This window comes from Stegostoma tigrinum, chromosome 9 (assembly GCF_030684315.1).
Source record: "Stegostoma tigrinum isolate sSteTig4 chromosome 9, sSteTig4.hap1, whole genome shotgun sequence".
Classification (NCBI taxonomy): domain Eukaryota; kingdom Metazoa; phylum Chordata; class Chondrichthyes; order Orectolobiformes; family Stegostomatidae; genus Stegostoma; species Stegostoma tigrinum.
This window is the reverse complement of record NC_081362.1, coordinates 98,756,976-98,773,066: the sequence shown is the minus strand read 5'-3', so window position 1 is coordinate 98,773,066 and position 16,091 is coordinate 98,756,976. Positions and strand designations below refer to the sequence as shown.

At 45.8% G+C, this 16,091-nt stretch overlaps 1 protein-coding gene across 2 annotated transcripts in view; it reads left to right on the top strand.

Moving 5' to 3' along the window:
• The window catches only part of tram2 (translocation associated membrane protein 2), a 37,826-nt gene that overhangs the window by 10,292 nt on the left and 11,443 nt on the right, over window positions 1-16,091 (top strand). For both annotated transcript variants that reach the window (XM_048536573.1, XM_048536572.1), the window contains exons 3-7: window positions 11,541-11,650; window positions 12,002-12,118; window positions 12,331-12,389; window positions 14,443-14,527; window positions 14,996-15,066. In XM_048536573.1, the coding sequence (XP_048392530.1) occupies window positions 11,541-11,650; window positions 12,002-12,118; window positions 12,331-12,389; window positions 14,443-14,527; window positions 14,996-15,066 (442 nt within the window). The remainder of the gene's footprint in view (window positions 1-11,540; window positions 11,651-12,001; window positions 12,119-12,330; window positions 12,390-14,442; window positions 14,528-14,995; window positions 15,067-16,091) is intronic.

Below are 16,091 nucleotides of genomic sequence, written 5' to 3'. Positions count from 1 at the left end.
TGAAACCTTTGAAGAGCAGGTGTGCATGCTGGAATGGATAGAGATAGAGGAAGCTGATGTACTGAAAATTTTGTCAAACATTAAGATTGACAAGTCGCCAGGCCCGGATCAGATTTGTCCTCGGCTGCTTTGGGAAGCGAGAAATGCAATTGCTTCGCCACTTGCGAAGATCTTTGCATCCTCGCTCTCCACTGGAGTCGTACCTGAGGACTGGAGAGAGGCAAATGTAATTCCTCTCTTCAAGAAAGGAAATAGGGAAATCCCCGGCAATTATAGACCGGTAAGTCTCACGTCTGTCGTCTGCAAGGTGTTAGAAAGGATTCTGAGGGATAAGATTTATGACCATCTGGAAGAGCATGGCTTGATCAAATACAGTCAACACGGCTTTGTGAGGGGTAGGTCATGCCTTACAAACCTTATCGAGTTTTTTGAGGATGTGACTAGTAAGGTTGATGAGGGTCAGGCTGTGGATGTGGTGTATATGGACTTCAGTAAGGCATTTGATAAGGTTCCCCATGGAAGGCTCATTCAGAAGGTCAGGAGGAATGGGATACAGGGGAACTTAGCTGCTTGGATACAGAATTGGCTGGCCAACAGAAGACAGCGAGTGGTAGTAGAAGGAAAATATTCTGCCTGGAAGTCAGTGGTGAGTGGGGTTCCACAGGGCTCTGTCCTTGGGCCTCTACTGTTTGTAATTTTTATTAATGACTTGGACGAGGGAATTGAAGGATGGGTCAGCAAGTTTGCAGACGACACAAAGGTCGGAGGTGTCGTTGACAGTGTAGAGGGCTGTTGTAGGCTGCAGCGGGACATTGACAGGATGCAGAGATGGGCTGAGAGGTGGCAGATGGAGTTCAACCTGGATAAATGCGAGGTGATGCATTTTGGAAGGTCGAATTTGAAAACTGAGTACAGGATTAAGGATAGGATTCTTGGCAGCGTGGAGGAACAGAGGGATCTTGGTGTGCAGATACATAGATCCCTTAAAATGGCCACCCAAGTGGACAGGGTTGTTAAGAAAGCATATGGTGTTTTGGCTTTCATTAACAGGGGGATTGAGTTTAAGAGTCGTGAGATCTTGTTGCAGCTCTATAAAACTTTGGTTAGACCGCACTTGGAATACTGCGTCCAGTTCTGGGCGCCCTATTATAGGAAAGATGTGGATGCTTTGGAGAGGGTTCAGAGGAGGTTTACCAGGATGCTGCCTGGACTGGAGGGCTTATCTTATGAAGAGAGGTTGACTGAGCTCGGTCTCTTTTCATTGGAGAAAAGGAGGAGGAGAGGGGACCTAATTGAGGTATACAAGATAATGAGAGGCATAGATAGAGTTGATAGCCAGAGACTATTTCCCAGGGCAGAAATGGCTAGCACGAGGGGTCATAGTTTTAAGCTGGTTGGTGGAAAGTATAGAGGGGATGTCAGAGGCAGGTTCTTTACGCAGAGAGTTGTGAGAGCATGGAATGCGTTGCCAGCAGCAGTTGTGGAAGCAAGGTCATTGGGGTCATTTAAGAGACTGCTGGACATGCATATGGTCACAGAAATTTGAGGGTGCATCCATGAGGATCAATGGTCGGCACAACATTGTGGGCTGAAGGGCCTGTTCTGTGCTGTACTGTTCTATGTTCTATGTTCTATGTTCTATGTTCTAAATTTGCAGCTGTTAGGAAAATTGGCAGGGCAGGGGGCAGATAATGAGAATAGATTGCAGAAGGATAGAAGCAGGTTGATCGGTGACAAATGGAATTCAGTCCAGACTAATGAGGTGATGCACTTGGGCAGGACATATAAGGCAAGGGTATACGTGGTGAACGGGAGTACCCTGGGAAGCACTGAGGTTTGGGGTCCTTTGTGCATAAACACTGGCCCCAGTGAAGGTGTCAGAACAGGGTGGGTGAAGTGGTTTAGGAGACATGTGGAATGCTTGCCTTTATTGGCTGAGGCAAAAAATGTCAGAGCAGGGAAGTTATGATGGAACTGGATAGAAAGCTGTTTAGCCACATGTAGAATACAGTGTGCAATTCCAGAATCCAGATTTTAGGAGGGATGGGATTGCACTGTAGACGGTGCAGAGGAGATTTACCAAGATGTTGCCTGGGCTGGAGTGCTTCATTTCTAAAGAGAGGTTGATTAGACTGGGATTATTTACAATGGAGTGAAGGAGTCTGAGGTTTATGTAAGAGTAGAAGAATTAGGAACGGAAGTAGGCCAGAACCTGTTCCACCATTCACTGGATCATGGCTGATCCAGCTCTCCTCATGTCCACTTCCCTGCCGTTTCCCCATAATCCTCAATTTCCTGACTGATCAAGAATCTATCTCTGCTTAGGACTCCGTCCCCACAGCTCAAAGTAGCAAGGAGATCCAAAGACACTCAACCCTCTGAGAGAAGAAAGCCCTCCTCTTCTCAGTCTGAAACGGGTGCCCCTTTACTCTGAAACAATGCTGTCTGGTCCTACGCTCTCCCCTGAGGGGAAACATCCTGTCAGCATTTACCCTGTCAATCCCCTTAATAATCCTGAATATTTCAATGAGATTGTCTCTCATTCTTTTAAACAGTTTGGGTCTGTACTCACGAGTTTAGCTTTTGTTCAAAATACAGTTCCTCTGTAATAGGGATCATATGAGTGAAACTACACTTGGATGTTTAAAGGATTCTGAAAGAAGTTGATAGGGAGATCAGGAGAAACGGTTTACAATGATGGAGATGTTCAAACAGGATCAACGAGGAGAAAGCATAGAATATTGTAAAGACCCTGTCATTTTAGATTAGATTAGATTCCCTACAATATGGAAACAGGCCCTTCGGCCCAACAAGTCCACACCGCCCTTTGGAGTGCCCCACCCAGACCTATTCCCCCTATAACCCACACACCCCTGAATACTACGGGCAATTTCCCATGGCCGATCCACCAAGCCTGCACATCTTTGGACTGTGGGAGGAAACTGGAGCACCCAGAGGAAACCCACACACACACGGGGAGAATGTGCAAACTCCACACAGACAGTTACCCGAGGCTGGAATTGAACCTGGGTCCCTGGCGCTCTGAGGCTGCAGTGCTAACCCCTGAGCCACCGTGCCGCCCATTTTATTGTTCTATAGTTTAGGTTGTGGGCTGAAGTAGGTAAAGAACAATGTTTAAAAACTAAAGATTGTTGAGACATTTGCTGCCATTAACTAGATAGGCAAGGTGATGGCCTAGTGGTATTCTTATGAGACGATCAATGTGAATTACAGTTAGATTTAAATCCTGCCACGGCAAGTTGTGGAATTTGAATTCAGTAAAAAAAAAATCCCTGGAAATGAGAATCTACTGGTGACCACGGGCAAGGAAACCTCCTGCTGATTACCATGTACCATCCTCACTCAGCTGATGAATCAGTACAGCTCCATGTTGAGCAACACTGAGAGGAAGCACTGAGGGGGGCAAGGGCACGAAATAAACTCTGGGTGGGGGATTTCAATGTCCACCGCCAAGAGTGGCTCAGCAGCAGCAGCACTACTGATCGAGATAGTGGGAACTGCAGATGCTGGAGAATCCGAGATAACAAAATGTGAGGCTGGATGAACACAGCAGGCCCAGCAGCATCTCAGGAGCACAAAAGCTGACGTTTCGGGCCTAGACCCTTAATCAGAGAGGGGGATGGGGAGAGGGTTCTGAAATAAATAGGGAGAGAGGAGGAGGCGGACCGAAGATCGACAGAGGAGAAGATAGGTGGAGAGGAGACAGACAAGTTAAAGGGGCGGGGATGGACCCTGTAGAGGTGAGTACAGGTGAGGAGGTGGGGAGGGGATAGGTCAGTCCGGGGAGGACGGACAGGTCGAGGAGGCGGGATGGGGTTAGTAGGTAGGAAATGGAGGTGCGGCTTGTGGTGGGAGGAGCAGATAAGTGAGAGGAAGAACAGGTTAGGGAGGCGGGGGCGAAAACCATTTCAACCCTCCTTGCATTCCTTAGAAACGATTTCAACTCCCCCTCCCATTCCTCAGACGACATGTCCATCTTGGGCCTCCTGCAGTGCCATAATGATGCCACCCGTAGGTTGCAGAACAGCAACTCATATTCCGCTTGGGAACCCTGCAGCCCAATGGTATCAATGTGGACTTCACAAGCTTCAAAATCTCCCCTCCCCCCACTGCATCCCAAAACCAGCCCAGCGCGTCCCCTCCCCCCACTGCATCCCAAAACCAGCCCAGCCTGTCCCCGCCTCCCTAACCTGTTCTTCCTCTTACCTATCCCTTCCTCCCACCTCAATCTGCACCTCCATTTCCTACCTACTAACCTCATCCCGCCCCCTTGACCTGTCCATCCTCCCCGGGCTGACCTATCCCCTCCCTACCTCCCCACCTATACTCACCTCTACAGGCTTCATCCCCACCCCTTTAACTTGTCTGTCTCCTCTCCACCTATCTTCTCTATCCATCTTTGGTCCGCCTCCCCCACTCTCCCTATTTATTTGAGAATCCTCTTCCCAGCCCCCTTTTCTGATGAAGGATCAATGCCCGAAACGTCAGCTTTTGTGCTCCTGAGATACTGCTTGGCCTGCTGTGTTCATCCAGCTCCACACTTTGTTATCTTGTACTACTGATCGAGCTGTTCAGGTACTAAAGGACATAGCTGCTAGGCTGGGTCTGAGGGAATCAACATTGCTATCAAGCAGCACCTGCTCAGTGACACCCAGTTTGGGTTCCGCCAGGGCCACTCAGCTCCTAACCTCATTACAGCCTTGGTTCAAACAAGGACAAAAAAAAGCTGAATCCCAGAGATAACAAGGTGTAGGGCTGGATGAGCACAGCAGGCCAAGCAGCATCAGAGGATCAGGAAAGCTGACGTTTCAGGCCTAGACGCTCCTTCAGAAAATTCTGAAAAATCTGAAATTCTGCTTGACCTGCTGTGTTCATCCAGCTCCAACACCTTGTTACCTCAGATTCTCCAACATCGGCAGTTCCTACTATCTCTGAATCCCAGTGGTGGGGTCCTTGACATAAAGGCCATATTTGACCGAATGTCGACATCAAGGAACTCTAGCAAAACTTGCATCGATGGATATCGGGGGAAAACTGCTGGTTGGAGTCAAACCTGACACCTAGGAAGATGGTCATGGTTGTGGGAGGTCAGTCATCTCAGCTCCAGGACAACTCTGCAGGAGTTCCTCACGGTAGTGTCCTAGGCCCAATCATCTTTAGCCGCTTCCTCAATGACCTTCCCTCCTTCATAAGGTCAGAAATGGGGATGTTTGCTGATGATTGCACAATGTTCAGCACTGTTCGTGACCCCTCAGATACTGAAGCAATCTGTATTCAAATGCAACAAGATCTGGACAATGTCTAGGCTTGGCCTGACAAGTGGCAAGTAACAGTCACGCCACACAAATGCCAGGCAATGATCATCACCAATAAGAAACAATCTAACCACTGTCTGTTGATGTTTGATGGTGTTACCATCACTGAATCACCCACTATCAATACCATGGGGGTCACCATTGACCAGAAACTCGGTTGAAATCGTCACAAACACAGCGGCTACAAGAGCAGGCCAGAAGCTGGGAATACTGTGGCGGGTAACTCACCTTGTGACTCCCCAAAGCCATCTATAAGGCACAACTCAGGAGTGTGATGGAATACTCCCCACTTGCCTGGATGAGTGCAGCCCCAACAACACTCCAGAAGCTTGACATCATCCAGGACGAAGCAGCCGCTTGATTGGTACCACATCCACAAACGTCCCACTCCCCCCACCACTGATGCTCAGTAGCAGCAGTGTGTACTGTCTACACACTGCAGAAATCCACCAAAAGTCTTGAGGGAGCACCTGCCAAATCCACGACCACTTCTATCTAAAACAGAAGGGCAACAAATATTTGGGAGCACCACCCCTGTAAATTTCCCTCCAAGCCATTCACCATCCTGACTTGGAAATACATCACCATTCCTTAACTGTCACTGGGTCAAATTCCTGGAATTCTTTCCCTAATGGCATTGTGGGTCAACCTACAGCACGTGGACTGCAGTGGTTCAAGGAGGCAGGTCACCATCACCTTCTCAAGGGGCAGCTAGGGACAGGCAAGAAATGCTGGGCCCAGCCAGAGACACCCACATCCCACGAGTAAATTAAAAGTAAGTGCTGGTTATACAACTTCTGGTTCAAGCAGCGATGGGAGAAGGTTTACAGACCAGCAAGTTAAAGAATCCAGAAAAGAAAGATTATTTAGTAATATTCTGGACAGAATAAGATTTATCTCAGCAAACCCAGCAAATACAAAGTAAGTATGTACCTGTCAGGCAGGGACGAAGCTGTAGAGTGCGGGAGCCGTGGTTTACGAAGGAGGTGGAATCTCTGGTCAAGAGGAAGAAGAAGGCTTCTGTTAGGATGAGATGTGAAGGCTCAGTTAGGGCGCTTGAGGGCTACGAGGAAGCCAGGAAAGACCTAAAGAGAGAGTTCAGAAGAGCCAGGAGGAGACATGAGAAGTTGTTGGCGGCTCGGATCAGGGTAAACCCTAAGGCTTTCTATAGGTATTTAAGAAATAAAAGAATGACGAAAGTAAGATTAGGGCCAATCAAGGATAGTAGTGGGAAGTTGTGTGTGGAGTCAGAGGAGATAGGGGAAGCACTAAATGAATATTTTTTGACAGTATTCACTCTAGAAAACGACAATGTTGTCGAGGACAATACTGAGATACAGGCTACTAGACTAGGTGGGATTGAGGTTCACAAGGAAGAGGTATTAGAAATCCTACAGAGTGTGAAGATAGATAAGTCCCCTGGACCGGATGGGATTTATCCTCGGATCCTCTGGGAAGCCAGGGAGGAGATTGCCGAGCCTTTGGCATTGATCTTTACCTCGTCACTGTCTACAGGAATAGTGCCAGACGACTGGAGGATAGCAAATGTGGTTCCCTGTTCAAGAAGGGGAGTAGAGACAACTCTGGTAATTATAGACCAGTGAGCCTTACCTCAGTTGTTGGTAAAGTGTTGGAAAAGGGATAGGATTTATAATCATCTAGAAAAGAATAAATTGATTCGGGATAGTCAGCACGGTTTTGTGAAGGGTAGGTCGTGCCTCACAAACCTTATTGAGTTCTTTGAGAAGGTGACCAAACGGGTAGATGAGAGTAAACCGGTTGATGTGGTGTACATGGATTTCAGCAAGGCGTTCGATAAGGTTCCCCACAGTAGGCTATTGTACAAAATGCGGAGGAATGGGATTGCGGGAGATAGAGCAGTTTGGATCAGAAATTGGCTTGCTGAAAGAATACAGAGGGTGGTAGTTGATGGGAAATGTTCATCCTGGAGACCAGTTACTAGTGGTGTACCGCAAGGGTCGGTGTTGGGTCCACTGCTGTTTGTCATTTTTTACAAATGACCTCGATGTGGGCGTAGAAGGATGGGTTAGTAAATTTGCAGACAACACTAAGGTTGGTGGAGTTGTTGATAGTGACGAAGGATGCTGCAGGTTGCCGAGAGACATAGATAAGCTGCAGAGCTGGGCTGAGAGGTGGCAAATGGAGTTTAATGCGGACAAGTGTGAGGTGATGCACTTTGGTAGGAGTAACCGGAAGGCAAAGTACTGGGCTAATGGTAAGGTTCTTCGTCGTGTAGATGAGCAGAGAGATCTTGGTGTCCATGTACACAGATCCTTGAAAGTTGCCACCCAGGTTGACAGTGCTGTTAATAAGGCATACAGTGTTTTAGCTTTTATTAACAGAGGGATCGAGTACCGGAACCAAGAGATTATGCTGCAGCTGTACAAAACTCTGGTGCGGCTGCACTTGGAGTATTACGTACAGTTCTGGTCACCGCATTATAAGAAGGATGTGGAAGCTTTAGAAAGGGTGCAGAGGAGATTTACTAGGATGTTGCCTGGTATGGAGGGAAGGTCTTAGGAGGAAAGGCTGAGGGACTTAAGGCTGCTTTCATTAGAGAGAAGAAGGTTGAGAGGTGACTTAATTGAAACATATAAAATAATCAGAGGGTTAGATAGGGTGGATAGGAAGAGCCTTTTTCCTAGGATGGTGACAGCGAGCACGAGGGGGCATAGCTTTAAATTGAGGGGTGAAAGATATACGACAGATGTCAGAGGTAGTTTCTTTACTCAGAGAGTAGTAAGGGAATGGAACACTTTGCCTGCAACGGTAGTAGATTCGCCAACTTTAGGTACATTTAAGTCGTCATTGGATGAGCATATGGACGTACATGGAATAGTGTAGGTTAGATGGGCTTGAGATCAGTATGACAGATCGGCACAACATCGAGGGCCGAAGGGCCTGTACTGTGCTGTAATGTTCTATGTTCTAAACCCTGTGAACAGTGCCCTTCCCAGTCTTTCCCCCACCTCTGTCCATCATAGCCGTGGCTATTTTTCCTTCAGTCCCTGTCTGTGTGCACACATGTGTGCGTAGAAGGGTAATTTATAATTTAGAATGTTGGAGATTTAAACAGTCAAATTATACGTTGACTGATCATAACTGTTTAACTTTGGCTGGAGCCTGATAACTGTTAATAACTAGTAATTCCTGTAAAGTAGAAAAACTTGGTCCAATGTTTTCCTTTAAGCAGAGTCTAAAAGCCTGGGAAATTGCAGGATTCTCCGTGTTTTGTAAAATCTTCCGGCTTTTGTGATGCTGGTGAGAATAGCAGTTCTTCATTTCCTTTGCAATACACCAGTCAGAGGTAATAGCAGTCATTCCAAAAAGGAGGAGATCAGGTGATGCACCGGTAGTGTCCCTATCTCTGGACCAAAGGTTCAAGTCCCATCTGCACCAGAGTTGTGTCATAACACCTCCATCCAGGTTGCATAAAAATATACATAATTCAAAAGGAGGTTCAGGTAAAACAGGCATTAGCATGAATAAAAGTCAAGTTGCCACCATCCCAGAGGACCATAGGACTGTTTTCTCATGAGAGCGAGCGAGCTCTGGTGCCAAGTTTAACTTGAGGGCCACTACACCTCAGGCGAACAGGGAGATTACGGCAGGATCTTCATGGTAACTACAGTCAGTGCAGGACTAGAACTCCATCTTTTGGCATTACCTTGCGTCACAAACCAGCTGTCCAACCAACTGAGCTAACCAATGTGCTGTCACCAGTAGCACAACCAAGTCAACCATTTGTCTTCAGTTCAATGGCCTTTCATGCAACATTCTCTCTTATGGAACCTTATTTGATGCCTTCTGGGCATCCATTTAGACAGATTACCTTGTCTTCCACTTCACTTACTTCCTTCAGAAATCTTATTTGTTTAATTGACATGCTGTATTGTTTCAAATTCTGTTTTGTCTCTAATCTGCTCAGTTTCTTTGAAGTATTCAATCATTCTGATAATCAATTCCCAATTCACACCCACAATAGATGTTGGAGTAACAGATTTGGAATTTCCTGAGTTATACTTTAACTATGGAGTTTGTAATTTTCTAATCTAATTGACAAGTTTGTGAAGCACAAGTAATTTGTAAAACCATGACCAAAGAATTTAAATTTCTTCACCTACTTCCTGTAAGTTGTATGCTGGAAATCTCTCTCTCTCGCTCGCTCGCTCACTCACTCACGCACGCGCACACCTGTTCACCCCTTCGCCCCTCCCTGTCTGAGTGCCTTCATTTGTATTTCTTTCATTCTAGTCTTTATCTAGTCCAGTGTGTTTGCTGCTCACAAGGCAAAGTAATTGAGTTAGACAGTGAGGTTTTTGATTGATATGGGAATCAAGGATAATGGGGTTTAGAAACACATCAGCCACGATCAAAGAAGAAGGGTCGAGGCCTGAAACGTCAGCTTTCCTGATCCTCTGATGCTGCTTGGCTTGTTATGTTCATCCTGCTCTACACCTTGTTATCTGTAGCCATGATCAAATGGTGGAGCAGACTCAGTTGGCCAAATGGTGTAATTTTGCTCCTATACTTTATGGTCTAATTGTCTCCTTTACACCAGAGAGACCAAGCACTGACTGTGCGGCCGCTTTGTAGGAGCACCTCCGCTCTCTATAAGAGTGAACTTGACCTCCAGTTACAGCCATTATAATAAACCACCTTGCTACCATCCTGGGCTTGCTGCAGTGTCCCACTGAAGCCTAATGCAAGCTGAGGGAACAGCACCTTGTTTACTCTTAGGCAATCTACAGATAAGACTCAGCATGGAGTTCAACAACTTCTGACCATTAACTCTGTCCACCATTTTGTTTCAGATTTTTGCAATGTGCTGGCCTGAATGTTTTTCATTTTCTGCTTCCAGCAGAGCCACTCATTATTCTGCCATTGACACTTACTCTCGACCAGTCCTTTGTTTCTTTACTAATACATCATCATACCCTCTGTCTTTTGTTCCACAGCATCTTTGTGATTTAATTTCTCCCAGCCCCTATCCTAGCCTAGACCTCCATTCTCCCCTATTCTAGCTCCCGTAGTTAAGAAAGCTCATGTGTGACTAGAAATGTTAATGCTGTTTGTGTTTAACTCTGTGGTAGTGGTAATATCACTGAACCCAAGGCTAACGTACTGAGGAAGGGTCACCGAACCCAAAACATTAACTCTGATTTCTCGTCACAGATGCTGCCAGACCTGCTGAGCTTTTCCAGCAACTTCTGTTTTTGTTTCTAAAGTACTGGGACATTGACTCGGATCCAGCATTGCAAATGGTGAAATTGGAAATCAGTAAAATCTGAGATAGAGATAACAAAGTGTGGAGCTGGATGAACACAGCAGGCCAAGCAGCATCTCAGGAGCACAAAAGCTGACGTTTCGAGCCTAGACCCTTCATCAGAAAGCCTGGGATAGAAAGCCTTTCCAGTTACACCCATGTAACCACTGTCGATTTGTCATAAAACCCATTGTTGCCCTTTAGGGCGAGAAATGTGACATCCCTGCCCAGTCTGACAGATTCCCGACCCACAACAAATCCTTAACTGCCCTCTGAAATGGTCAAGCGAGACATTTAGTTCAAGGGCAGTAAGGGATGGACAATAAACACCGGCCTAGCCAGTCACATCCACAATCCCGTTAATAAAGCAAGATTAGGGACCTGCTGACTATTTACAGTGTTTTGTATTTTTTCCTCTATTTTGATTTTGTTTTAAATTTATGTATTTACAACTGCTACTTGGTTTAAATTACTTAAGAACTCTGTTTATCGCTCTGAGCTGAATCTGCACCTTACAAATTTACCCTGACTCTTTTCAACTCAAACCTCTGTTTAATATCCCTCTCCCTAATTGTTTATTGTGTAGAACCTTACTCAGGCAGTGATGTGAAGTTCAGTAATTACTAGGAATGTCCTTACTGAAATAGTGTGGCCAAAGATTGCCTCAGTGAACTATGATGGGAGATTGAAATGTGTGGGCTGGCATGGAGAAGCTTTGGAGAGAGTTGAAAGTGTTTGAATAAATGGGGAGAAGGTTAGGGGGGAGTGCGGGAAGTCATGGTGGGGAGTGACAGGATCTGTGTTTCATGTAAATAAGGTGAATGGTCATTGTGGAAGGAGGAGCTGAGAACATTTTGGGATCTGTGTGCAATTTATTGCTCTGTCTTCAATCCAAACTTTCTCTGTCTCCTTTGCAGATGGGGAAGTTGTTTATTATCTCTACGGAACCAGCGACTTTGTCACCATTTTGTTCTATATTTGCATCACCATTATCCTACATGCAGTTGTCCAAGAATATGCACTTGATGTAAGTAACTGAGGAGTGGGCGTGAAGGGGGAAGGGGATTGAGGAGGGGGAGAAGAAGCAAAGTATGGTGGATGGAGAGGAGGGAGGGAGGACCTGTGATGGTGAGATGGGCAGTTAGAAGGGTAGAGGGACAAGTGAGGGCAAATTATTTAAACTGAGAAGGTGTGTTATTATTTATTATACATTGATTTGTGTTATATTCAGTTTTGAGCACTGAAGAAAAGTACTTTGAAACTATGGTTGAATGAGGAGGTATAAATAAATATTGGATTGAATAAGGATTTGCTTCAGTTCTGTCTTCCATCATCTACATTTCCAGAATAAAGCAGAGTTCTGCTATTTACATTTCAGAAATTAAACAAACGGCTACATCTATCGAAGATCAAACACAGCAAATTGAATGAGTCGGGTCAGCTAATAGTCCTTCATCTCACCTCTGGGATCTGGGGCTTTTACATCGCTGTGACAGTAAGTGGATGTTGACAGTCTGACCAGAGTCTGAACACACCCTGCCTACTCCCTTTACTTTCACCCACCCAACCTCTCTTACACTCTCTCAAACCATCACTACAATCTTAACCCCACCCCCTGCACTCACCTTTTCGACTTCTGTGGTCCCCTGTCTTCTCCTCTCTGCTTCCATAGCTGTCATTGCTGATTTTTAATGATTTTTTTTACAGGAAGGTTATGTGACTAACCCGAACAGTCTCTGGGACAAGTATCCTCATACAGAGCTCTCGTAAGTCTCAGATTCTTGTTCAGTCCCATCTCCTGGGAGTACAGCTCTTACTATAATGTAACATATAATTTACTGAGGGAAGCGAGAGAGGAAATAGCCGGGGCCCTAACAGATATCTTTGCAGTGTCCTTAGACACGGGTGAGGCCCCAGAGGACTGGAGACTTGCTAATGTTGTCCCCTTGTTTAAAAAGGGCAGCAAGGATAATCCAGGTAATGAGAGACCGGTGAGCCTGACGTCAGTGGTAGGGAAGCTACTGGAGAAGATTCTGAGGGATAGGATCTGTTCCCATTTGGAAGAAAATGGGCTTATCAGTGATAGGCAACATGGTTTTGTACAGGAAAGGTCATGTCTTACCAATTTAATAGAATTCTTTGAGGACGTGACAAAGTTGATTGATGAGGGAAAGGCTGTAGGTGTCAGATACATGGACTTCAGTAAGGCGTTTTATAAGGTTACCCATGGCAGGCTGATGGAGAAAGTGAAGTCACATGGGGTCCAGGGTGTGCTAGCTAGATGGATAAAAGACTGGCTGGGCAACAGGAGACAGAGGGTAGTAGTAGCAGGGAGTTTCTCAAATTGGAGACCTGTGACCAGTGGTGTTCCACAGAGATCTGTGCTGGGACCACTGTTGTTTGTGATATACGTAAATGATTTGGAGGAAGGTGTAGGTGGTCTGATCAGCAAGTTTGCTGATGACATTAAGATTGGTGGAGTAGCTGATAGTGAAGGGGACTGTCAGAAATTACAGCAGAATATAGATAGACTGGAAAGATGGGCAGATAAATGGCAGATGGAGTTCAATCCGGTCAAATGCAAGGTGATGCTCAAATTCAAGGGTGAACTATACAGTAGATGGAAATGTCCTAGGGAAAATTGATGAACAGAGAGATCTGGGTGTTCAGGTCCATTGTTCCCTGAAGGTGACAACGCAGGTCAACAGTGTGGTCAAGAAGGCATACGGCATGCTTTCCTTCATTGGACGGGGTATTGAGTACAAGAGTTGGCAGGTCATGTTGCAGTTGTATAGAACTTTGGTTCGGCCACATTTGGAGTACTGTATACAGTTCTGGTCGCCACTTTACCAAAAGGATGTGGATGCTTTGGAGAGGGTGCAGAGGAGGTTCACCAGGATGTTGCCTGGTATGGAGGGTGCTAGCTATGAAGAGAGGTTGAATAGATTAGGATTATTTTCATTGGAAAGACGGAGATTGAGGGGGGACCTGATTGAGGTCTACAAAATCATGAGGGGTATAGACAGGGTGGATAGCAAGAAGCTTTTTCCCAGAGTGGGGGACTCAATTACTAGGGGTCATGAGTTCAAAGTGAGAGGAGGAAAGTTTCAGGGAGATATGCGTGGAAAGTTCTTTACACAGAGGGTGGTGGGCGCCTGGAACGCGTTGCCAGCGGAGGTGGTAGACGCAGACACGTTAGCATCTTTTAAGATATGTTTGGACAGGTACATGGATGGACAGGGAGAAAATGGATGCAGATCGTTAGAAAATAGATGACAGGCTAGACAGAGGATCTTGATCGGCGCAGGCTTGGAGGGCTGAAGGGCCTGTTCCTGTGCTGTAGGTTTCTTTGTTTCTTTGTAACAGCTGACTGCAGGGTTTGTTTAGAGTAGTGGATTATGGTTGTTCTTTGAGGGTAGAGGGTGACTTGAGGATGTAGTGGGAGAGGAGAATGGAGGCGAGAGTGGATGGGTTTGGGGGAATTGGATGTTGCAAAAGGTCCCAGTGCTTCAAAGGAGGTCTGAAGATGATTGAGTGATGTAATTCTGAGGGGACACAGCAGCCCGTCACTAATTTGCTGTCAGTCAACAATAAATTAGTGACAAGAGGCTGCTCACTAGCACCAATGACTGCCTGTTCGCCATCACAACCAGTCGCTAAATGTTGTCGTGTGTTCAATCAGGACAGAATGAAACCTTTGTACATCAACCTAAACCTGGCCAAATGTCTGGGAGCAGTGTCACTAGAACATTGGGGCCATGGAGTTTGGGGAAGTGAGTAGCTGGATTTTGTGCTGACATTATCTCCATTTCTGCACAGTTTCCAGGTGAAATTTTTTTTCCTGTGCCAGCTGTCCTACTGGATACACTCACTACCAGAGTTATACTTCCAAAGAGTACGAAAAGTAAGTTCCAAAATATTCCTGACTGGATCTGTCCTGAGAGTGTTTGATGGGGACAGTTTCAAAGAAGCTTTTAGTCTTTATCTAACCCTGTGCTGTCCTTTCGCTGAGAGTGTTTGATGGGACAGCAGAGAGGGAGCATTACTTTCAGTTTGAAGGAATAGAATGAACCTTAATCTGTATCTAACTCCGTGGTGCAAATGTCCGCAGAGTGTTTGATGGCGATAATGTCAAGGGAGCTTTAGTTTCAGTTTAAAAGAGCAGAAGGAGTTTACTCGTATCTAACTCAGATGCTGTACCTGCTCTGGGAGTGTTTGATGGGGTAGTGTAGCTGATTCAGTTTTAATTTGCCCACTTTTGAGCCATGACCAGACAGGGTCCTGTATTCAGTGAGGTGGGTATTTGGGACTGTGTGTTAGGCTATGGTGGAATGTTACAGTGTATTCATATGGTCCATTGTGTCTCTGGCAGGAGGAGATTCCACGACAGCTGCAGTACATCGGTCTCTACCTCCTGCACATTGCAGGCGCTTACCTACTCAAGTAAGACTGGTTTGCAGTGACCCTTGTTGTGCACTGAGTGAAGGGGATGATCATCAGAGTGCAGCCCAGCAGGGTGAAGCCATAGGCCTCAGAATCAAATGGACAGCAGCAATGTGAATACAAAGTTGGCTGAAAGTCAGAAACCAGATTAGTGCTTCATAGATATTGTACAGGCTGGAGGAGGTTTGTAATAGAGTTCTACAGGATCAGTATCGGGATCCATGTTTTTCCTGATGATCTGGATCTTGGTGGATTATTTGAAAACGTATGGATGGCACTCTTATGATCCCAGCTGATATTATTACCAGACTATTCAAATCCCACACTGAAATCTGTCTTGTTAGATTTGTTTTACAGTTTAATCAGAGTGCTCTCTTACTGAAACATGAGCCCCCAATGCTTCAGATTTGGATTTAGCAATAAAACAAAAGGTCACTAAGCAAAAGAAAACTAGGATAACAAAAGTTAGTGGCAGATCAGAGGATTGGGAGTGTAACAAATACAAGCAGATTTAGGCCATATGATCATGGCTGATATGTTTCTCAGACCAATTCTCTTGTCTTCTCCCTCAAACCTTTCCATCAAACCCTATCTATTCTCTGTCTTAAACGCACTTAACGACTTTGCTTCCTGCGGCAATGAATTCCATAGATTCGGCATCCTCTGGCTGAAGAAATTCTTCCTGATCTCAGTTCTAAAAGGTTGTCCCTTAGCTCTGAGGCTGTGCTTCTGAGTCCTAGTCTTCCCTCCTGTTGTGAACATCTTCTCCATGTCCAGTCAGTCCAGTCAATCCGGTCACTCAGTATTCTCTAAGTTTTAATCAGATTCTCCCCTCATCCTTCTAAGCTCCATTGAGAATAGTTGGAGAGTTCTCAACAGCTGCTCATCTGACAAGTCCTTCACCCCCAAGATCATTTTTGTAAACCTCCTGCAGACCCACTCCAGCATAGAGGGAGCATTACTTTCAGTTTGAAGGAATAGAATGAGCCTTAATCTGCATCTAACTCCATGGTGCACATCGTTCC